Source organism: Danaus plexippus, chromosome 11 (genome assembly GCF_018135715.1).
Source record: "Danaus plexippus chromosome 11, MEX_DaPlex, whole genome shotgun sequence".
Lineage (NCBI taxonomy): Eukaryota > Metazoa > Arthropoda > Insecta > Lepidoptera > Nymphalidae > Danaus > Danaus plexippus.
In genome coordinates this window covers 6,726,321-6,752,788 of record NC_083544.1, presented here as the reverse complement: position 1 = coordinate 6,752,788, position 26,468 = coordinate 6,726,321, and the positions used below count along the sequence as shown (strand labels likewise).

The following is a 26,468-nucleotide window of genomic DNA, read 5'->3' as shown; positions in this document are numbered from 1 at the left end:
AACTCATCTATAAGACAATTTATTAAGGACTTAGTATAAAAAGACTTTGAAATAAGGTCTAGTTATTTCAGTTAATCTGAATTTGAATAGAGAAACAGCTACTCTCCTTTCAAATTAATATATTCTTTTATTAGGTAACAAATTTTAAGTAATTTTGGATTTGCATATGGATTTATTTTAATGTGTAATTTTATTTAATACGTGATTTAATTTAAATTTAAGTGACACTAATCAGTGAACATAAACAATATTTTAGTATTAATAGCTGGATACAACAGCTGATTCTCAATTTTTTCGAATGCTTCGTTATCCCAAAGTTACTAAATAAATATTTAGAATTTTTCATTTTATATTTCAAATCATTTATTAATTGATATCATATAGGTTATATGGTAGGGGTGGAGGCAGGCATGATATTCAGACATCATATATGATGATGAATGAACGTATAGGTTACGGAGGGTGGTCGAACTAAATAAGAACAACGAGGACTAAATATTTACGTTTCTTAGTAATTCATTCAATCTAAACTAGCAATACGAACACCACTAAGCTATCACTGAATTCTAACTAAACAAGTTTCAGTTTCTACAGGACTCTGACAGAACCACCAGCATCAAATATTATTCTCTTTCTCTCGGTCCTGTTTTCCTAAGCTGGGATCTATTGTAGAGCGGAATGTTTCAGAATGATAGCATAACTGTCACATTTCTATCCAACTTATCACACGTTTCGTTTTAACATATGTATACACCTCTGTGGCTGTAAAATAATCATTTCTATGCTATATGGTTGTTGTATAAAATATTTTTCACGATAAATCTATTAGAATCGCAGAAATTTAATTTTGTTTATTTAGTTTTTATGATTTTTTTTTACAAAAAAAGAATATAATCTTATAAAAAAATTTAAAATACTTAAATCCGTTCTTCTTGTTATTCCACTGGATACAAATATTCAAACAGGCTTTTAAATGTTATACTATATGTTTACTATATGACTTTTGGTCGTGTTAGTAGAACGTATTTTTTGGGGGAGCCTATTAGAAGAAAAAATATATAATTTAAACATAATAAAAATGTGATCTGTTGCAATAGACATCATTGAAATTGAAAAAAAAAATGATTTCATATCCTCTAGCAAAACAATAAATTGGTTACATGTGTCACAACCGCAAGTAGTCCTAAGATATTTTTATTCAAATTGAATTATATATTCAGAGATTTGGCCAAAGTAGTCTGAGTAACTTTAATACTTTCTAATCCATATTCTGTATTTCAATATTCTTTGTTTACTCAATCAGCAATTGCTCACAAAAGGATTTCGAAATCTTATAAAATAAAGAGTTGTATCAATTGAGACATGAGGTCTGCCCTTGCAAATGAGAAGGCAATGTATTAAAGCTTTAATTTGATTAGTGAAATGAAAACGGAGCTTTTAAATTCTTCTTGCTATTATTCTTTTGATGAGTAAAACAAAAACCATCTCTTTTTATTTTACCTAAACAATATTTTATATATAGACCCAAGTTGTAAGGGACGCAAAGTTGAATTATTTTTTGCTTAAATTTTACATTTTCCTATGAAATAATTGTTTTAATATGAATTATAATCTACCATTTTTTTACCAATCTGTTGGGTAAGCAGTTAAGTAACCAAGACAAAAAAATTCATCAGTTAGGATACTATTAAGGCAATAAAAATCATAAAATGTGATAACCGAAAAAACGGACGTTCTTTTTGATATTATGTTTTATATTTAAATATGGACGATCCAAAATTGCTTCACATTGTAATAGACACAGATATACGAGTATGTATATATTTATAGTTATTTAATAGCAATTTATTTTTTGAGTAAATTATTACGAGCAAAAAGTATATCACCGAGTCCATCCGTTCAATTGTACATTTATTTAATATTACAGGTTGATTGTGATGACTTAAATTAAATTTCAATAATATTGCTCTTACACGACTCGTATTCTAACAATACATCACAGGTGATATGCATGATTTATGTCAAGTAAATACATTTTTGACAAATAGCTATAATATTTGCATAACAATATCGGCTACGAAATCGGGGTTTTATTTAAATAGAGATTAGTATTGCTCTCACGTACTTTAATGTTTTCACATAACTCAAATTGTGAAATACGACACGATAAAGAAAGTAACTTATAGTAAGTTGCAAAGTTCTCAGACTTTATAAATCATTGGTGTTACATTTGTGATACATGCAAAATACTGATTGCTTTTACTTATTAAAATATGTAACTATTTGAATGTTTGTTAATACTATTTAACTCCGAATATGTCATCGTTGAACGTTATATAGACGTATGTATATAAAACCTATCGCTAGTTTTTGTAACAATTCTCAAAATAAAAGAACCATGATAAAAGTTAAATTGGTATTTATAATCGCAAAAACATGATTTGTTCCGGTGAAATAGAATTTATTTCCTTAATTGTTTATTGCATTGGTTAACTCATTGAGTTGAAAAGGTCAACTGTTATGTTATATTTCATATACTATTTTAAAATAAAAAGTAAAATGCGTTTTGTAATAGATTTTTGCCGTTCGAATATTAAATCTATTCATCCCATATTGAATACCATATTATACTTTTTTATTGATAAGAAATAAATGGAATTTAAATGCGAAAGTTTAAATTGAAATGTGTCTTATTTTTCGTCATAAACGTAATAAGCAACCAACAATTTATCTTATTTGTAAAACTAAACATTACTATAATGATATTAAATTAATATTTTCGTACTATTTCAGATTTAGTCTCTATAGCTAGACGAACAAATTACATGCAGATATCTGTTTGTAATTTCAAATTAACAGCTTTTCGCCAAATACATATGAATTTATATAGGATACCTATATCAATACCGCAAGTTTTAATTTTATGTACGTCTGTCCGAGTGTGTGTTTGTTCCGGTTAATCTCTACAACAGCTAGGCCAATTTTGACAAAAACTTCCGTTGCAGTTAGGTTATGTCACGAGGAGTGATATTTTAGGTTCTTTTTAACCGACTTTAAATAGGAGGAAGTTCTCAATTCGACTAAATATTTGTAATGCTTTATGCCTTTAATGACAGATAGTTATGAGTTAGTTCTGTTGTCTCCAAGTCAGAATATAATGCAGGTATTTTCAAAAAAGCGACTGAAACTAATAATAATTATGTAACCTATCTTGAAGAGGTTTTAAAATGCGGGCATAGAAACAGCTAGTATAGACTAAAAACGATACGAAATCTGGAAGGTTTTACCATCATTCCTTCACATTAAATCTAATAAACCAGTTTGTAAGAAGTGTAAGCTTGCCCTATAATAACTATAATATAACGTGTGCTGTTATTTGCAGCTTAGTATCATACACCATTTAAAATTCAAACAATTCAATGTGTATTAATCTGTCAGATGTTGATATACTGTGGCGACTTTAAAAGTATAATTTCATAGTTAAGATAAACTCTTGAACTGGTGGTAGTAATTAAAATGGAAACAAAAGAATCAAATGATAAATACTAAATACAAGGTTGTTAGGTGTTTACACATCTATGAATGCCATGTTCAGTGGCCCATGATCGACCTCGGGTGTATGGTCACATTGAACGTTTAAGGTTTTTATTCTTACGTCTAGCTAAATATGTTTCAATTTACTTGATAATGCCTCACACAGAATATTTATATTAAACTCTAGAAACTCATGACTAACGATAATGAATAATATTAAATAATACGCTGTTGAGTTTAATAGTCTCAAAAATGTTAATACCAGATCCAATACTTCTCGTTTATTAAGGTGTGGTTTCCGTATTTATCTACGGAACTCCACAAAGACTTTGTATGCTACTGTATCCTTGTAAACCAGATTTTATTAAAATGGCATAACAAAACAATCTTGATAATGCTGCCGTTTTTATAATGTAAACAAAGCACGTAATTGTTTTATTTTCATTTAATATAAGTATGTTTTTGCTGTACGTAAAAATTAACTACTGAAGAAAAAACAAAAACCACCCGAAAAGTGTCTACATGCTGTTTGATTGGTTGAAATATTAATTTGACTTTAATAAGATATATTCATTGAAGATCTTTTATACTTTTGGTGGCAAAAAAACATGGTATGGTAGGTGATAAGGTCTCGAAAAAACAAAAAAAAATTATCTATAAACTATATGTCTATCACTTCATCTTCATATTTTAAAGTTACATGAGACATATTTTTTTTTTAATTTAATTCGTTTCAAAGTGGTTTTTAACACGATGGACACTAATATCGTATCTATTAGTGTACATAACGTACCTAATGGTACCAAGGCATAAAAAAAAAATATTTTTATAAAAAGTTACCATAATGTTGAAATATTGAGTAAATTATTATTTTTCAAGGAATGAATGATATTCACATATGTTTATATTGATGTGAAAGCTTGTGCAACTATAGTTTTTTATTGAATCATTGTCAGTTTTGCGTAAACATAATTTTAAGCTGGTAATAATTATCTTAAAATTTGTATAAAAAAAACAATTTTTTTCCAACAAATAGTCTTATAAGGTAAGAACAAAATCAGCTCTTAAATTTTTTAATCCTTCAGATAAAGTTCTGTTTAAATCCAATGTAGAGAAGCATGATTTATTAAATTGTTCTCAAAGTCTACGGGTATGTTTTATACGCAAGTTTCCTTTTTGCTGAATTTTAAATTAGTTCTGTGATCCGAAATGGGGAAAGAACAAGAAATATTACATTGAAGAGTCATTGACCTACAACATAATATTATTAAATTATTAAACTTAATATAATTATAATATCTTCATTATTAATATATAATACATTCAGGAAGTACTTTTACATTTATATTTTAATTACTTTCCCTTGTGATTGCGCGTAGGCGTCTTTCGTATCAGAATACGAGTAATTGAGAATATATCTAGTAATTGAGGGCAAACCTTTAGTATTTCGCTGATATAGATTCGCAAATTTAAATATTTCAACGTAAATTCATGTACAATTAAATATTTCTAACAGATTACTACTGTGTATAACAAATAAATTTATATTGAAATTACACACTTACTCAGTAACTGCATTCTATTTAAGAAAATGTTAATAAACTTATTATATGTATGTATATTAACTGTTATGAAATGTCAACCGGCGTGTTATAATTACATGCTGTTGTGATACATTTTAATAAAAACACTGCAAAAAAACTATTTCAATTGAAGATATTTAAAATATATTATTTTTAATTAATTTTATATGGGCTAAATCATAGAAAATTCCTCAGTTTACATTATGCATTGTAAAAAAGGATTTACAAAAATACGACACATGTAGTATAAAGTTTTTTATTAAACTTATGTATATATCTTAACTTTATTTTGATAAAAGTATTTTGAATGACGTTTACAATCTTAGGTTATACCTAGTCAATTCTTAGCATTGAAGTTTTTTTTAATGTGAACTAAATTGTATGCAAAATTTTGTGAGCTCATTGTTTTTAGAAAAAAATCGTTTATATACGTATAAAAGATTTAAGATATAAAATAACTGCAGTGACTTTTAATAATATTTTCTTATTTCAAAAATGGGGCAGGCATAACATGAATCTGCTAATAACTAATTAATATTGATAACACACAAATAAACAATTGATATAGATCCGAAAAAGAACTTCTCTCATCAGAACTTTCAATGTTAATTCCTTACATAACATAATAAATAAACAATATGAGATCTCATCTCGTAGCATATCGCAGACATAAAAGGAAAACTTAGAAAGGTCGTTCTACTAATCCAAATGTCTAATTCTCACGGAGTTCAAAAAGTCGCCGAACCATGGAGTCTTCATTCATGATAATTGATGACGAAAGATCATATTTCAATGTTTCGCAAAATAAATTTAATATCGCAAGTTTATTTACTTATCTCTCGCTTATCACGACTTGAAGGTACGCGTGCGCGTCCGAGGAACAGTTGATGCTTGCGCGTCGGGGAAGACACATCCGTACTCTGCTGGTGGTTTAAGTGTTCGATATTATTACTAGTGACTTAAGGATACCACATATATCGAGATCTCCTGACGGATAAAGGGTGCGTTGAGTTTAATATTACATCCATGTTACTATTGTATTGTATTGTATCGTTTAAACTATGCTATCATTAAAAATAATTAAAAACAATGATTCATCTCTAGTTAAAAAAAAAAATGTTTTTAAAAATTACATAAGAATGAATTATGAGATTGAATAATGAGCTTTCTCTGTATAAATGTATAGGGGAAAGATTCTGTGATCGCTGTCCATGACGAAAATTTAAAATAACGACATTATAATATAATGTTGTTTTGTTGGTACGCTGTTACATTCATACATTATTTTAGTAGAATAATTATTTAAAAAATACATGGGGCTATCAAAAAGTTTTCAAATAGTTTTGCTGAGTATTTTATCAAGGAAATAAATTATTGATATACCTTTTATGTACTTACAGGTTTACTTCTTAACCTCCAGGTTAAAATTTTTTTTTATATCTCCTTATTTAAATAATATTTAATGAGAATTGGAAGTATTCTCAGAAGTTAAACAGAATAATCTTTCGTTATCATTCTTATTTATATTCATATACATTTTGTTCTAGAAAAAGAAAATGTGTATAAAAATTACAGTTAGCAAATTAAATCATCTAATGTTATATTTATGCGAATTACAATAAAACTCTTAAAATTAATCTCAAAGTTAAAACTACTATAAATATTAAAAGCAATTATAAATATATGTCTGATGACATTGAAACAATACAATTAACAGTAATGATGCATAACTGTCACCCACGTTGAAAATGAGATGTAAATGATTTTAATAAGATTTAAGACCTCTTATTTAAACTTTTCGGTGTACCAAAAAGAAGTACGTTAATGAATATTGATTGCATTGAAGACGTAAACTTTCAACTCTTTTCGTAGACCGTTTATAATATTAATCGTGACAAAGCATCTCTTTTTGAGTACGACACATAGACACTGATTAAATCCAAAACGGTTATTTTACAACATTTCCACATATTGAAACCGTTAACATATCTTTCGGGCTATTGATGTAATTTAAATAGTGTGATCTAACTCATGTTTTTTTCTATATTACTTTAAACTAAAAGTTAGCAGTATTTTATTGACATTTGTGCCCAATATCGTAAAACATCATTCAAATGAATAAATTCATTAATTTTATCCTAAGCATAATTTATAAACAAAACAAGAAAATTTATGTCTTCAAATACTGTTTGTCTCTAACACACTAATTAAATTTTTTGCTTAAGCAAAAAATCTTCCTGTCCTTCATGGTCATATTCATTGATGCCTAGAGACAAATTATGATAATTAGTTTGCATTTATTACACTACTTGATGATTCTAATAAACTTAATTGCAATCTTCTGTCCAAACTAGCTTTTAATTCCCATTCCAGTGATCATTAGCCTAACACATTTTAATTTAAAACTAATTTTTCTAGAGAAAAATTACCTTGAATTTGGTTTTGATGTTTTTGAAATAATTTTCAAGGATGGTCGAGATCTCGCTGAGAATATTAATTATGATAAATAACCATAAATCCGTAAAAACAGTTTTTTTGAACATAGCGGCGCGTTTGTTCATAATGTTATTCGTAACACAGTAGCATTAAGATGTATAGAGATTGAGATTGTCTATTCTCAAGGTTCACTTATAGTATTTATTTTTCACGTTCTAAGTAAGATTTTATTTTTATTTTTTTTATGTGATAGTAAAAGAAACTAAACATATTGAATTTTGAGTTGACGATGTAATTATCTTGATTTATCAACATACTATAAATTACAATAAATTTTTTATACTTATATAATGTGGTCTCGAATTGTAGTCGGGACCATGTTCTATTATTCTTTTAGGACGTGGTATGGAACAACAAAAAAATTTAAAGTATTATAAATATAAGTGCGGTCATCAAAACCCAAATAATTTATAAATTTAATTTTTCTACATATATATATACACATGAAAGTACATATCGTTGAATATTTATTTGAAGTCGTTTCTTAATTTAAACTATTCATGAAAGCAAAATAATAGAAATGATATATGTTATTCGAAATTGAAGATAATCGACAAAAATATTTATAAATCACCTCTCATTCTCATGACCTTTTCGATCTCACTCAAATCTATGGACATGTTTGTTCAGGTTTAGTGTCAAATTTGTCAAGTAATATCTGAAAGGGGTTTTAAATTACACAACCTTCGATATGAAAAATAATACTGATGTTTTCTCACCTGTGACGACGGTACCTTGTGATATAATATATACGTGTATTTATATAATTTTTCTTTTATATATATATAATAGGACTTTTAGCAGTTGAATAGGAATATTGCCTAATGGCAAAAAAGGTTGCGCTAATGACGCTTCTCATTTAAGTACGCTATTTGCTGCAGAAAATTGTAAGAATATTTTTCTTTAATTTCAAGTTGAGATAAATGTTAAACATATCACCTAAATTATTATTGCATTATATAGTTACTGTATTTAGGAATCCTCGATAAGGGGTTTGGTTACCTCCAAAAATGAATTTATTGATGACTGAAATTACAAATATTTAGCAATTATTTAATTGAGAAATAAAAAATATTTTAAATATCGATGTAAGTACGAAGTTAGTTGGTTTAGTAATAAGTAATACTAGGCATGTTTACTTATTGACGATAAATACAGATACACATAAAATTTGTAATGATACTTCTAGCTAATGAGAGGCAATGGACTTACTATTTAGTGAAGTAATGGTTATATATTTAGAAACCCAAATATTCCAGTTATGGCAAAATCATTGAATCCATTTTTGAATTAATCTCACGAATATCTGTCCCTCGTTTGTACCCAATTATGGTATTCATTGGAAAGCTTTCACTGTTATAGCTTTGAAGGAAGTGTTTTCCGTGTAATGTAATAGTGTTTTGATGTTCTGGAGCACGGAAGACTTTGAATATAAGCCAATGATGTAATACTTACTTTATCATCTGAAATTGTCAACGTTATACGTAACTCCAAATGGTTAATTGTTGCCACTGAATTTATATCAGCGGTGATGTAACAAGTTGCTTTAAAACCGCAAGGAATAATAGTGTTCCTTTATAATAAACTAGTAGTGGTATGAAGCATAAATGAAATTAACATTTAAAAAACAGTCTTCTTGATAAAAGATATGATCGGAGACTTCATTTATAAAAAATATTTTACAATATTTAATATTTTGTTACAAAAGTGGAAGTTGGTTTGGATTTGATTTTTGTTTTTTGGAAAAAAATTAATTTCTTAATGTTTTATAAATGTAACATTTTTTACTTTGTAAAATATTACATATCTGAGAGTTCCCTTGATAATACGTCTTTAAATTAAAGTAATGTTTTGAAATATATTTTTCGTTTAAATTTATGTAATGTAAATGTCAACGATATTAAAATAAAATCAACATGCTAAGTTCAAGAATCGAATTCTAAATGCAGATCATCTGTCAGCTGTATGTATAACGAATGTTAACAGATAATCCGCACCTTTATTAAATATGAACGGGCCAACACCATGTCCATTGCCTCATCTAATTTAAAACGGCCTGCATTTATTTGGTTTCATCAGAATCTTCCCAGGCCCGGCACAAAATGTCGCTTGTTTTGAAATAGAACGTGATAATGTTATTAGCGTTGTTTGGACAGGACACTCTTTTAGCCATTAAACAGTTTGGATTAGCCCAAAAAATATTCCAAGGACTTTTTTAAATTTATGAAATTAATTATTGTGTTAATGAACGGCCGAGTTGAACAATGATTTTCCAGCAAATCGGTATTAATATTTTAGAATACGGATTACATGTAAACTTAGTGTAAATATAGTTTATTAAACACTAAGGAATCGTAAAATTTTTCATAAATTTATTTATCTTATAAAGATAACAAGTTCAAATTAATTTCAAAATTCTATGTACGCTAGTCAATGCGGGCGGGGCAGACAAATTTATGTTACTGGCACCACCGCATTTATATGCAACAAAATTTAATATTGTGTTATCAACGTATTCCTAAAGTTCAGTCAAAACCACTATTCTAAATGCGTTAAGTAAATTAATTTTATTCGATATATTCTACATTATTTTACGCTAATTTGTATGTGAAAATTTTATATATCTAGTGTATATTAAATAGCCTTATTTGATTGAAAAAATTGTACATATAATTAAAAACAAACATATTTCTCAGTCTAAATAGAATGATAAGCTTCTTTTTAATTCTCATTGTAATCTTGAACTAATACTATTAAACAATTTCAGCCCAGTTTCGTAGTAAAATTATGAACATTTTGCAGCAATGTAATAGGTGCGTTAAGATCGAGGCTAACAGAGCGAAGCTGAAACAGATCGGTTGAAAACAAAATAAATTTAAATACATAAAGTTAGGCCTGAGAAATTTAAGATCAATCATTTATTTATATCTCTTAAAATTAAAAAATGATAATGTATGTTATTACTTTCTGAAAGTCACTCATACTTTAAGCATATTAAATATATTAACTTCATTTTACTATGATTGTCTTAAAAGAATTACAAACGGGTTGTAAATATAATTACTGTCGAATAATCAAATTCATGAAACTTGCAAAAAAAAATCTTTTGCTCTGAAGCCATCGATATGGCACTGTCTTTAAAAGCTTTTATTTGTAACTAATAAAATTAATGTTTTATTTTTAACATCATTTTATTTTAGAATAAGATGTATCCCCACTAAGTCATAATTACTGAAGTTAAAATATTATTGTGATAACATATTAAATATAAAAAACATAAGGAAGAATAATTAAATTTTAACCTTATATAATAATTAATGATTTTCGTAACTGCAATAATACAAAGTAAAAAATGCATTAGGTATTCCTTTGTGGCAAATTATTATATACTTCATAGACAATGTTTGAGATAGCGATCGTATATTCGTGCGGAAAATTCATTCAGGATGTTATAATACACGCTTAATGATGAATTAACAATAATCTTCATAGATTCATAACAGAAAATTATAATGTTCAATTACTTTGCAGTTAGCAATAAATAACTTTATATCTGTAATATTTGCTACAGTAAATATAACACAAACTATAAACGATTACAGTGAATTAAATGGAAGAAAAAATTTAACTAAGGTTATAATTTTAATTCAAAAGTCATAGATTATCTGTCATTTACTGTAGAAAGTAAGACAGTTTAAATAAACAGAATATAACTACATTCTGTTATTGTGTAAGAGTTCGTGACTTATTCAATTTTATAACAAATAAGCACTAGTGTAGATGACATGAGATTGTCGTCAGTTAAAACATGTGGAGTCGTGACCTTTTTCTCGTGATATTGTCATCAAAATTACAGCGCTATTTTCACAAAATTAATTGTTATAAGTGTTAACTCAAACCAAGTAAGTTGTTCGATACATGACAGCTGTCAAGATTTTTTTTATAGAAATAAAGGGTGTGGATAATATCAAAAGATTAACATCATCTGCATAGTTTTGACACGGGACTGAGGATTTTATAATATGATATTTAAATACATTAAATATTAGTAAGCTATAGAAATATAATTTAAATATTTTTATTTATAGATTTATATTTATACCGATTTCGGTCTGACCTCAAAACGATCTGCCAAATTGCGTTTGTCTAATTGATATTCAAGTAGGGGGACTCCTGCGGTCAGTCATCTTCAAAGCGTACATGACAAAGAGGTTTAATCGAAACAACATTTGAATTGTATATTACTTAATCATGTAACTTGTTCCAATTCCTGCATTGCACAGAACATAAGAACCCATTCTATGTTAATTGGAAGACGACACACGGAATTGCTTAAAATAGAAAGGTAACAATAGAATTCTTCAAATTGTAACACAATAAACAGTTAATTAAGTAAATGTCATCACTAACGATCAAATAATCGGTGCTTGACAAAAAAAAATCTATTTAGAAAGTTTTACTTACTGTAACGTAATGTTCAAGAAAAGGATAAAATAGTATGACGTCATAACATTGTTTTATATAATATGTTAAATCCGTCAAAAACTCTTGAAATCTACAAACTAGAATTTATTATATAGATTTATGATCGTGATAAAAGTGGAACTGGACGCGTGTGAAACGATACAGCCAGAACTATCTCATATATTTAGATATTTCACAAGAAACAGAGTGTTCTCAAGATTGTCGTGATAGGTTTGGGATGAGCTGGAGTTTGTAACGCAATTTAGTACAAGTATTTAGTTAATAACAGTAAAATATTACAAAACACGGGCAATTGAGCCTAATCCGAATTTCCTAACATATTTGCCACTTCTGACCTCTCTTCTGTATCTATTAACTGGTGATTATGTTACTATAAATCTTTGGATACTGTTATTACAGCAATCGAATGGGGAGCGTTAATATTGTGATAATTTAATGACCAATATACTTGAATGGTGCAGCGATGGACCGTCAGGCTGTTATTACGTATCACTAGTAAATATACCGCAGTCGTGTTTCGGCACACAATAAACAATCGTGGCTTAAGGTTCGCGTAACTTATGACCTCCATTATAAAAAAAAGTTGTGTAACTGAAGTAATGAAATGAATTCGATTCGGAAACGTTCTGTTTCGGTATGGTCATAAATTATGACAAAACATGTCTTGAACGGTTACATAAATAAATATGTGTGCCTTATTATCATCTTTGGAGTGTAATTTATTAATTTTAGGCTGTATTCCATATAAAAGTTTAGGTAACAGACCAGATTCACAAGTTATACTTTTTTTTTACGTTATACGATCCGTTAGTATTTAAACTGACTTATAATACAAACGAATACAATACTGAAACATCTAAAAAGAAAAGAGAATATTAATAGTACCTAATGTTCATTATTTTTAAATATCAATCTAAATATTCAATATTACAATATATTCTGTAAAACTCGTCAGTTATGCAAGAACGAGTAGCCATGAACTCAACACATTTGCACTGTGATATACAGCCTGCTATTATGTATAATATATTCAAGATAACACTTTAACGCACTTAAACTGGATTTATACTAATTTGTATCACAATTATGTTGTGCTCTCCGTGTGTAGTTGTTTTGTTTCTTCTTCATGAAAGATTTTTAAAGGCCAACAATGTTTTATTTCGATATCATTCATTAGGTTTTAAACAAAATTAATAATCAACATTTAATATGTTAAAAATATAAAAATAAATAGAGCGCATGTTTTCTTTAAACATACATAAATAAAAACTTCTATTTTAGAAAACGATTTTTTTTGTATTTAAAACGCTCTCAAGTCTCTTTGGCGATATTAAACTACAATTTAATTTAATATTTTTATTTGTAAATGTTTAATAAAATTAAAAACCGGTGTTATCTTCTTACTTATTTATTAATTGTAGCTTTTGAAATATAAATAAGTACAATACTTTGGATCTTGTTAAAGATGACGAACAATTTTCTAACTACTTATTATAAACGTTGTTCCTCATGCACGGAAATTATTTCCCCGTCTTTAACGATCAATTACGCACGTCTTTTGAAAACAATGGCTTTTTATAAACAAAAATGTATCCTGATTACACGTTCAATTAGACATCATGATGACTAAGTATTTCATAGTAACAAATTAATTCTATTTTAGATTTAATATTACAATTCATTAAACACAATTATAAAAGGAAAGGAAATAAGTAGTTCGTATTAAACTATTCCTCATCCTAAATTAAAACTATAAATATGTGTTATTAATTAATATAAAGAGTAAAATAACCTCATATGATTTAGTGGAATATTAGCGATCACTGATTTTAGATAATTGTAAATTACCATACATATTTGTAGTAACGTGATTTATAGTATTTATAGCAAATAAAGCGAACCGTTTTAAAAATCCATCTATATTTGTAATATAACCAGTTAAAGGATAAATTCTTGAAATAAATTTTACTTTACATCTTTTAATGGAGTTGCTTAATATTAATACCGATCGTTCACTGCCTGTTCTCTAACGCCTTAAACGTGAGATAGCTTCCGACTATGGCTATGAAGGTTTTTAATTCGATTACTATATATCAATTTAATTTGAATTAAAAAAAAAGTACATTAACCACAAACTATTTATCGATCACTAAATCATATCGTTTTGTATTACATCGTTAATGTAATATTGAAAGTAAATATGGTATATTTTAACAAGTCATGGTCGCAAGACGTTAAAGTTATGTCATGTAAGTGGACGAGCTAACCTTGCTCCATGAAAATGATGTCATTTGTTCATGAACGAAGCGTCTATTACTTACACGAATTGACCATATTTGTGAGAAATATAAACACAGTTTTATGTTGTGTTTTCGAATCCCAGATGCTGATTGATTGTTATAAGCACAGCTTAATTTATATGATCGTATCATAAAATACTGTTATGACATATAACAATTGAATGTCGATTAAAGTTATAAGCAAATTTTATTTGTCTATTCAAATGTAACAAAGGAACAAAGGTATACATCTTCAGTTTTTTAAATAATAAAAGTGTATACAAAATTCGCTAGCACTTCTTTGTTGTTATGAAACTTTGTGACTAGCCAGTACACTTGATGGTTTTTATGATGGCTTCGAAATAGCTTAATGATGGTTTAGCGGCCATTTACTGCGGTGATGTTTGTAACCTTCAATATCTCGCTGAGCGACGATATGTCAATGTGAATCTGAAGGTCTCTTCTTATAAGTGTTTTTATCGCATATTACCTTAGGCCAAGTACGGATGTATTTATAAAGATCAGGCTTTTAAACATCGGGCAGTAACATTGATTTTATTTTTACAAAAAATAATGTAATATCCCAAAAAGGAAGAAGTTTTGAAGTGAAAAGTTTGTATACGTATTAAAAATTATATAATTATATCTATGTAACATTATAATTATTTCTGTAAAGACGGATGTACGAAATGTTGATTATTATTCTGTAATGAAAGCGTTCTGATTGATATGAAGCGTGCACTTAATGTAAATATATGTTGCAAAAATTAATAACATATCATTAACATGCTTTTTGGTCAACAACGAAGAAAAATATATATTCTACAACTTTTAGTGTGGAATATCAAAGTAACATTTAACAGAATTTAAAATATAAGTAAAATATATTTTTAAATATACAGATCAAACTTCAATTAATTGTATATATTAGAAAGGGAAAGGATATTTACATGAAAGATTTTCTAATGTCACTTTTCACCGATAAACCTAGCTTTATTCATTTAGTAGTAATTAATATAATAAAGTTACCCAGCAGTTTCAACAGATTGAGTGTTTACTTAAAAAAACGTTTTCGAAGCTTTACTTACATATTTCTACATATCAGTAAAGCTTATATATGCGTTTAATAAAACATTTTGTGGTTTTTGCAATTCTTGTAGTAGTTTAAAAAAAAAAACGGCCGTCACTCTTCAATTTTGGATTTTAGCTTCAACTATTAAGACGATTTTAATATTTTTCTTTTACAAAACATATCATAGAGTTAGCGTGATCAAACATGAAATTCATTTAAATGAAACTAATTTTTTTCGGATAAACTACGCGGATTTTTATTATTTTTAAAAAACTACATAATCCCGACGTTTCGGTTACTTTTCAGCAACCGTGATCACGGGCAGACGAAAATATTAGTTTCATTTAAATGAATAAAACTCGCGAATATCTTAGATCTCATCAAACATTAAATTGTAAAAAAAAAAAATGTGTAATCTAATATTACATTATTATTTTCAATTACAGTTCCGTACAAAGCAACTAATTTGTATTGTTAATTAATTAAACCATAATGTACTAGATACAAGAAAGGGCATGCGTAGTAGTCTGGTCGATAATGATATTCATTGATTGAGTGGGTGTGACAAATTTGCATTACAAGTCCTTATATGAGTCTCTTTGTTATGTGACACTTTATATCAAAGCGTACTGCGTATCAAAAAGTGTTACTCGAATTTTAAACGCAGCTAATTTTGAAGTAATATATAGTATTGCAGGAATTTCTCAAGTACTTAATAGGGTTGGGGTATTATTAAGGGATATTTTGATTTGTTACTTTTTGAACCGTCAATACGTATGTATAATGTATGTTAGTTTTTTATATTTTCGTATTGTCATAATAAAATATATAGATAAGATTACTTACTTATCACAAGTATATTTTGTCGCATACATTTACATATTGAAATTATAGTTGATCGTATACAGAATAGTTCTTTTTAATGTCGCCCATTTGTATGATTTATTGATGTATGTTCAATAGAATTCAGTGATTATTAATACGGAACGGAACTTAATAGCTAGTTCTGTTAAACTTATGCTGTGATACCCTAATGGTATTGCATTTAAAATTACACCTTAGTATTGGCGCAATAGATCATACATTGCAATATCATTGAGAGATTTAATAAGACATTTATTTTGAATGTAAATGATTGATTATTCTGCAAAATTCAGAGGCACTTAATTGTTTTGTCATTGTGTGTGTTAGATTGACTCAGTAAGCCCACCATCCGTTCATTTGTGTACAAATTGCAGTATGACAATGAATCGTGTTTATTAAATGTGTTTTATAAACAAGCATTATTAAAATAAAAACATAGTGAAAATATATTTCGATATTGAGGAATAAGTGTACTACAGTAATGACTACAGACGTATATGAATGTTATTACTAAGTTAAGCGAAGTACTTCAATATGTAAATTTATATGGTATTCTGATCTACGCACAATTTTAAAAGTAAAAACATATCAGCGAAAACACCTTTTCTTATTGAAATTGTACTATTATTCTATCCTATATTATATTTCAATACAACTGTTAAAACATTATTAATATAATTCTCATGTCATTCACATCTATAATGTGGTAAATATTGCATTATATTTTTGTATTTTGATCACGACGTCGTGGACAAGTAACGTTCTGACGCCCGTAAATAAGACGCGTTGCCAACAAAAAAGCATTACTCAATACTAAGTTAGCAACACAGCTACAATACGATGTCTCCGGCTGAATATTGAGCAATGATTCAAATGTCTATCGATCTGTTATGTTTTGGGAAACAGAAAAGCATATTTCAATAAACAAGATGATGATATTTTAATTTAATACTTATTTGATATATAAAAATAAAGATCTTGATTTCTTTTCTACATTTATTTTTGTTGGACTGTTTACATTTTATATAATACTTTAGTATTATATAAAATTGAATTTAAATTAAATTGAATTCAATTAAATCATTGAAAAATTTAATTAAATTGAATCATTTGTACGAAAGACAGTGAGACAAACTATCTATATTTTGTTATATACTATACACGATAGAACTTTGATATGAGTGATTAAATTTATTATAGTAGTAAAAAAATATTTCGATACTATTCTAAAATAGAAACTTTTAAGATTAAATTATAGGTATTAAAAATTGTAAATTATAGATATCGATTTTCGTCAATCTCATCGCAACTTTTGTTGGCTGTTAGAACCCACTAATGCAGAAAATTTAATTTTATCGGCTAATGTTATCCATAGAATCTAGTTATGAGGAATTTAATTGGCACTATATATTATAGAGGTAATTAATCCTTTCACAAAATTAATTGCTATGTTTATAATTTTAATTAAGATTAATTTCAACGATTCTTACCACTTCACGTTTTCAGTTATATTTAATGTATATAAGTATACAATGAACGTTGTTTGATAGTCAATAATATTGACAATGGCATCATTCTATGTTATTTCAATTTACGAAAACCGCAAAACAAAAATCAATGTTGAAACAATTTGGTAGCTTTATGCAACAATGCAATGAAATAATCGATTGAAGTTCACGGTTTCAAAATATTCGACATACGCGATTTACGTTACGAAAATAACCAAAATCGATTCTTTACGCGAATTATTTAACGAAATAAATAGATAACAACAGCTTATTAAATATATTAAATATTTATTAATTTATATACATATATTAATTTTCTTCGCTGTTAGTTATTGAAGGAGATAAAACTTTAGCGGAATATTCCTAAGAATGTGCGCTTCATAAAATATGCGACAAGCGATCTTTTACAAGAATTAATTCTTTGAACGCTATTATAACTTGACATAAAAGGCGCTAAAGTTATAGATAATAGAACACGTGCTGCAGAATAAGTAGTTTTAATTGAATATAAAAGGGTATGCATTTGTCACTCGCGTAAGTGTGCGTGACAATTGAATTATCATGTATAATGAAAAAAATATTGTAACCTGCCAATTATATTTATAACTTTCCAGTAATTATAATTATAAATTCGCAACTGAGAAAGTTATTTTTTTTTATTTCATTTCAAATTAGAAGAATTAAAAGAAGTATTTGATCTTTTTAACTTTGAAATAGAAGTTACGCCGCTCTTTTGGATTCTATGACACGATGTGTAGAAAAAGATCATTTTTAATTTATTAGGGTATTATTTTGTTACTTAATGTTCGGGAATTTAAATTGATACTGTTTCATATGCTCCATGTAGGTCTGTTTGCTACTTACGGAATAACAATGGAAATCCGAAATAGATTTTAATAAAAATATTTGTATACGTCGATTTTGTATTGGAATAGTATTGGATATAAACATATATTCAATATGTAATTACTGTTTCTATGATGAAATAAAATTGTGAAGAAAAATTAATTCGAGCAACATAGTACGTGATGTAACTAGGGGTACATTTTTAGCTTTTGGCAACGCCATAATAAATAGAAAATTGTGCCAACCCTATTTCAAATAAGGGAAAGGTTTTATATTTCTTCATTATAAAACATTTTCGTCAGCAATCAGTGTAAAAAAAAATGAAGAGGGAAAATTAGAGGAAATGTCACTGGAATTTATATAGTCATTGTTAAGGTATTATAACTCCAAGCAATTTAGAAGTGCTTACAGTGCTTACCATAGTTTAGCAAGTTAAATCTTTATCTATGACAGAATAAAAAATAATATATATTTTAATCGTGTTAATTATAGAACATGATATTTTAATCTTGCTTCAAATCTTTGAATATATTATGAACTAGCTGTATTAGCCACTCTGTACTTTCAGTTTTACCAATAACTCATTAGCGACGTCATGGCTTAAATCCCTATATTATTTTGATTAGTGAATATAGAAAAAATCCTAAAAATAAATAAAGTCTGCCACTGTACGTTCAAAAGTAATAAATATTTAGCAATTGAAAACCCACCAAATTAAAAAAAATTGTAAATATACATTTTTTTACTACGTTGTTAGGGACCCCAAACAATACTTTATCTCATATATTTATCTAATATTATGTAACTTATTTTTTTATATCTACATATAGATATCCATATTCACATATATTATTTACTTCACCCAAATAATTAATTTATCGCCTATGAATACTTCCGTGCAATCAACGATTAAGATCGTATAAATGCCTATTTATAGAACTGGGCAATAATCAAAAGGCCAGTAATTAATTCGCTCACCTTAATATCGCAAATGTTGCCTAATGTATGCAAATACAGGATGCCCTTGATAACTGTATCTCGAAGTCATCTTGCAAAGATAATTTTATGATTTATGCCGTTTAATGGAATTGTTGCCTAATTTACTGTTTGTATAAATTACTCTACATATTGAAGTGAGTTAGAAATATTTTATCGTCATCACTCTGGAAAATATTGTGAAGTTCTTATATTTTAAGCAATGAGACGCAACGTTAATTTTATTTCTATTTAAATCATTATGTTAGAATAATAAATTATTTTTATTATATTAAAGTTTTCTTAAATTACTTTTAAATGACCTACAAAATAGAATTTAATTGGTAGAAGCGACACTTATAATTAATATATTTTTTCGTTATATATTTCATAAATTCAGAATTAAAATAGTGTAATAATCATAGTGTAGGCATACAGTTTTAAAAGGGCTGTTAATTACAGCACACATTTAAAAACAGTATGATATGTGTTACATTTATTGTTATAAAATAATGATATGATTATTATACTATTATGAACTTTGCGATGAAATAAAAAGACGTACTGGTTGTCTCTGCTTGTACGTAAAATATGTCGTACCATGAGCCACGTTTATTACCTATAGTACGATCAACTATGTATACTAATTAACGTAAAATTTGTTTCAGATTGTATTCGTGGATGATAATTTAACCTCAAAATTATTACTTATCAATATGAATCTGCACTCAGGATTACAGGTGAGGGTTTATTTATATATGTACATATATACATTTGTTTGCTTATGTTAAATCACCTTATAATTATTCAATTACCTAGTCATATATCACCTTATATATTCATAAAACAGGTTTTATATTTGTACCCTGTGCATTAAACACTACTTTTTGTTTAATCACGATAAAGGACCTGGAGTGGTTTAAATAAAACTAATTTTGTGTCTTAGTTTTTTGTTTTGGAGGAGCTTGATGGTAAACTTTAAGCTGTTGATAAGATGCAACCGTTTTTATGATATGACACGCATTTGTATATTTGAAAAAAGAATACGTCTTAAATTCTCCTATTATCTTGTTATCAAGAATGAACGATTTACGAATAGAAAAAATAGATTTTTTTTTGTAAAATTATACTTTGAAAATAGAACCAAATTTGGAACCTGATTTCGCTTAGCTTAAATACAATGAAAGGTATCAATAAATTCATTTAATTTTCCTTGTATGAATGTAAATAAAATTATATAAAAGGAATTCCCTAGCCGAGTATTATCCATACGTATAATGCTGGTGCTATTATTATGCATTTTTTTTTTGTTTTATATGAGAAGAAATATACGTTTCTTGTTCAGTTTTGATTATATTAATTTTTAATAAAAACTAAAAATAAAACTAGACTTTAGTGTTGATAAGTTATTATATATTTTTTATATGTTGTAAATTTTTTTTTTATCTATGTTTAAAACTTGTTTAATTGAGTAACTAAGAAATTTTTTTGACTTTTCAACTATTATAGTCGTAAATGTTAAATGTTAAATGTTACTATAGGTATCTATCTCTTCATCTACATTCAGCTCTAAATAAATATAGTATATAACGTATTGCTTAACATCTTAGGCAATGCTTAGTTTAAATAAAATCATCAAGATGATATAAATAAGATTAAAACTTAGGAAACGTGAGTTGCGAATTGATGTGTTAACACAAACAATAGTGTTTGTAACGATTTCTCTGTAATTTACACCCATTTTATGTAGTGGGTAACAGGCCTAATTAAAAATTTATCAGTAACATCTTATAAAGTTTTTAACGCGCTATTACTCATGTTATGAATTACTAAATAATTTTGTTGAAGCGATTACTGGTAGGTGGCCAAAAGAACTTCAAGCCTTTTTCGACACAATGCTGTCTATCTCTTATTTATAGTTACATATTAAATTCAAACAGAAACTGTTTTTAATATAAAACTTTTAACGCAATCCTTTGTATTGAATAATGTTTCGATATAATCGAATATTTTTTTTCATACTACAAACTGGAAACTTCATAACTACGGTATCAGGTATAATGTAGGTTTATGAATTGTTATTGATAAAACAAATATTATTATACATCAAAATATGAATAACAATAATTAAATATAATACTCATAAATATCCAGACTCATAAAAATCTACCATATTTACAATAGTGTGCACCTATAATTATTTGTATTGCTCAAACATCTTGTCTAATTTTTTATATTTTATAAGAGCGTAAACTATAAAGAGACAAATAAAATTCAATTACTATTTAATTTAAATTATACGCAAGTAAATTCGCTAGCTGAACCTTGTTATTTATACGTGCCATTTATGGTATCTTGATTCGTGAGTTGATGATAGGAGAGGCTTGAAGATGGCCTCATTTAACATCAAGGCTGCGGGCTTTAGAATTTTTGATTGAATATAAATTATAGAATCGATGAATACTAAATATATATATTTATATATGTATACATTATAATCTATATTCCATTCAAACATCAGATATTATATTACTTCGCAATAATTTATTCATCATAAATTTTTTTACTTACTTTTCAAATAGAGCTTCATTTTAAAATTGTGATAGTGTTCTAGAAAATTCTTATTGAATTCACCTTATATATATTGTATATATATACTAGAGAAAATTCTTATTACATACGCCTATGTATTAAGAATTTAAGGTGTGATGCATTAAATACTCCTTATGCAAGAAATACTCGTTGGATTCTATACATTGAAAGATATAATTGTTATAAGGAAAAAAAATTCAGTAAAAATGCATAAACAAATATGAGAACAATAAGAATTTGCTAAAAGTTGCATTCATTTTCAGTTGTTCATGTGCCTGTTCATGTGTACGGTAAACGTACAAGGAATCAAGGTTAAGTTTGGCACTAAAGACGGTCCAATAGAGCCTCCAACTCCGGAGCCGCAGCCTCCGCCACAGCCCTATAGGGATCCCGCACCCGTTTGGGAGGAAAGACCCGATGACACTGCTGACCCTAATGCTCATTGGTAATTAATTTTATGTAACTGATGAACTGTTAGCTTTTCTTACAGGGTTGTTATAATTTTTGGTACCAGTAAATTAAATTATTTGTAGCATATGATCCGTAAGAGCGCGATCTTATATTATACCCAGTCCTTTGCAGAATAAATGATGAAAAAGAAAAATTCATAAAAAATAAAATAATTGAGTTTATTGATGTTTTTTTAAATTCACCTTAGGACTGAAATTATTTATTTTTGAAATTTAATAGTGAGGGTTGTAATTCTTTTAATAGGAAACCACAACTGTCTATACCTCAGCCGAGGTACACACAAGTCTTCTTTAACCCCGCGCCAACACAGCAACCTCTTAACAATGTGCAACGTTTCGCAAACTCCTACAAACCAGTACACCAACCAATTCAAGCCAGACCAGTCATTGATTACTTCAAACCAGCTCAAATATTAAGTTCACAAAGTTTGCCAGGATTCGGCATTCGTTATTTCGTTCCTAAGTATGTAAAAGATCTGCAGTCTCGAAAGGAAGAAAAGAAGCAGGAGGACGCAAAACACAATGACATTGAAACAAATGACATAGTTGGAACTGAGAATCATGATTATAATTCGGATTTGTTATGGAAATACGAAAAGGATACTACCAAAAGGGGTCTCACTAACGTCTTAGAAGTAAGTGATGAGAAGACTATTGATATGTAAATTTTGTGCTCGTTCAGTTATTTTTACTTTAAGCTACACTTACTTTTTTATAAAATATTCAAATGGTTTTTTCGAATTCTCAGAATAAACCAGCAAGACCGATCTATGTTTGGCCGGAGTACGTGCAAAGAAGACATTAGTATCTATGGGATAATTGTTAAGTTGTTGATTGAAAACGACTATTAAAATAAGGGAGTCTCTAAAATAAACTTAAGGCTAATTTTTTTTTTATTTTGAGATGCTAATTCAAATAATTAGTTTTAGAGAAATAGAATGTTTATTGATACTGTGAGACTATAGGAACTTTTTATAAGAAGCTAATTTGAGGTTAAAGTTCTTCTTTAAAATAAAATTAAGTTTATTGTCTCTTTAAAATTATCGTTATTATTTTGGATTAGGTAATGTAGAGTTAGGAAAAGTGCCAGATGTTTTAAGCGGTATTTATATTTAGATTATATGCTTGTTATTCAATCATACTTCTAAAAGAATTTTATATTAAAAACAACCATCTCGTTACAAACGCATTAAATAACAATAACGAGTTAAGAGAAGCTATAAATTCTACTCGAGGCTAAATTGACATCTTTCAAGAAAACGCTAAGGACTTATATCTTAGAAAAACCTTAAAGTACGTGACGCGCTGTATTAAATCATTTTTGAAATTAAAATATAGCCAAATAAAGACACACCAATACATTTTTATGAATCTCTTATGTCACTTAAAATTATTACTTTTGTATAAGTAAATATAGGTGTGTGAAGTAGGTGTACAGCAAATTTTAAAGTAAAATATCAACAGTACGTGTGTGACCTAAATATAATAATAAACAAAACTTGTCTATAGTTCTATACTTCGTCTATTGATTTAAAATAATTGATGCGTATTTTATAAATGTGTTGAACTTCGTTTCGAAAAGCATACTTTGTAAAAAATAGTAAATAAAACTTATTTTTTTATGAAATAGTCTTTTATCAATGTTATAACAATAAAATGTAAGTTGTTTTTTTTTTACTTATTTTGTAATTTATTGAACAATAGATAACTCTTATAATAACATAATATATATTGCTCTTTCATGAAGATTACACTACAAACAGTTATGTCGTTAAGAGAGATATAAAGAAAATGTCATTACGAACCTAACATGTTCAAAACAGACATGCGACTAATTTGTCTTTGTATTAATGTAGATTAAAAAATAATAATTTCTTCGAATATAAGAATTATCTGCTACAAAGTTATGTTTGAACCGAATACAGATTTTATATAAATAAATATTGTACAGTGTAAGTATAAAGTTTCAATGCTAATACAATTTTAAGATTTTTTTGTCTGTATGTTGTGGTTCTCGCTTCTTTAATGTACGACGACTAAATTGAAGCCTGTTATTAGGGATCAGATAGCGTAAATAATTATCTCGACGTTACATTTTGCACATCTCCATCATAACATTGTTCATGAAATATTCCGAATTTAGGAACTTTCACTGTTGCTTGTTGTTATGTCATTTTTGTGATAAGATATTTTGTATTATTTTTATATAGAATAAGTAATGTATGTGTTTTATCGCCTAAATGTTTCATGTTAAGAGATTTAATAAAAATTGCTTGTAAATATGTAAAATAAAATGAACTAATTCATACATGTGACGTTTTAATTTATGAAAATAAATAAAATGACAAATAAAGTTAAGTATTATTTGAAAAAAAAATAAACAAATTAATAACTATATCAAATATTAATGATAAAAAGCAAATGTAGGTAAACTGTGATACATGTACTTTTAATCGCCTTTATTGAACAACTGAGTATAAAAAAGAAGGTAGAATGTCTAACAAATTCTAGTTCTCATACCACATTAAGTATTCAAAGAGCTGCCGTGACTCGTGCCAACACTCCTCTAGCATTGAAGACGTTTTACTTTTACTAATGCTTTATCAATATATCACTGGCGTTTCGTATGCGTTTTTAATTTATATATAAATATTTATATATATCTTGAGATCTTGATGGTCAGATATATAAGAAAAATTGTGTTAATATTTTACTCAACTACCTTCTTAACCTTCCAATATATCTGAATATCACAAGTTTCTTATGAAATATTTCAAATCATCATATAAACAAAAAAAATCATTTTAACAATATAATAAATAATTTGTCTAAAGCTTGAGATTACCGATTATTAACAGTATAAAGACAAAGTATAGATTTGTATTCTAAAACTTGTAAACAATCTTGAAATATAGTACAAAAAAAAAATTCGGCACTTACAGAATTAATAATCGTTTCGTTGGTATGATTGTATGTTATTATATAGATTAATAAAATTCAATATCATTAAATAAAAAAAAACTTAACCTTGAATCGGATCGGCTCAATAATCAAGATGGCATCTGTTTACAAGTGGGAGGTATGTATACGAACCTTGGCTTCAATAAACCATACTGATGGTAAGGTAACGACTTGACTGAGGACCGTCACTACATTACATTATAACATGGGTAAAATTAATGTAAAAGTATAATTTTATATGCAAATTCTTATCAATGGCAGAGCAATCGTAAGCACCCAGTAAAATTCTTATTATAACTAACAAAATTTTAAACAAACTAACTTACTTAACTTTGTATTGTAAAAAATACCTATTGCGGAACATACTTGGATACATTCATGTAGATGCAATGTAAAAAGTATATATTTATGATCACCGAATAATCTAATAACCTATTTTAAAAATGCTTAATTGGCCTCTAATTCAAATGCGATTACGTTAGTATTTGACACTAATGTTAATCTTATGTTGAATGATACCGAAAGCTAAATTTTTATAAGTGGTGGTGGTAGTTGTATCAGTACAATAAATAAGATATAATGTTTTGTAATAACTCTTGATTTTTTGTTAAAGCAGCCTATTTTTTTTTTTATTTATAATCCAAATGAAGTGACCGTAACATTTGGAGTTATATTATACTTATGTATCATATGAAAAAATAAGTGTATTCAACATTGGAGCTTTATAGGTGTTTCGAAGTTTTCATTATCGATTTGTTAATGACAGTAAATTAGTATTACATACTTATCACCAAAGATTTATA

At 27.4% G+C, this 26,468-nt stretch overlaps 1 protein-coding gene across 1 annotated transcript; it reads left to right on the top strand.

Moving 5' to 3' along the window:
- The first annotated feature begins 5,975 nt into the window (after positions 1–5,975).
- LOC116765960 (uncharacterized) lies at positions 5,976–25,012 on the top strand. Its single transcript, XM_032655611.2, has 5 exons — positions 5,976–6,118; positions 20,311–20,382; positions 22,498–22,679; positions 22,949–23,339; positions 23,453–25,012. The coding sequence occupies exons 2-5, from the start codon at positions 20,359–20,361 to the stop codon at positions 23,507–23,509; spliced, it is 654 nt and encodes a 217-aa protein (XP_032511502.2). The 5' UTR covers positions 5,976–6,118; positions 20,311–20,358; the 3' UTR covers positions 23,510–25,012.
- Positions 25,013–26,468: the final 1,456 nt, after the last annotated feature.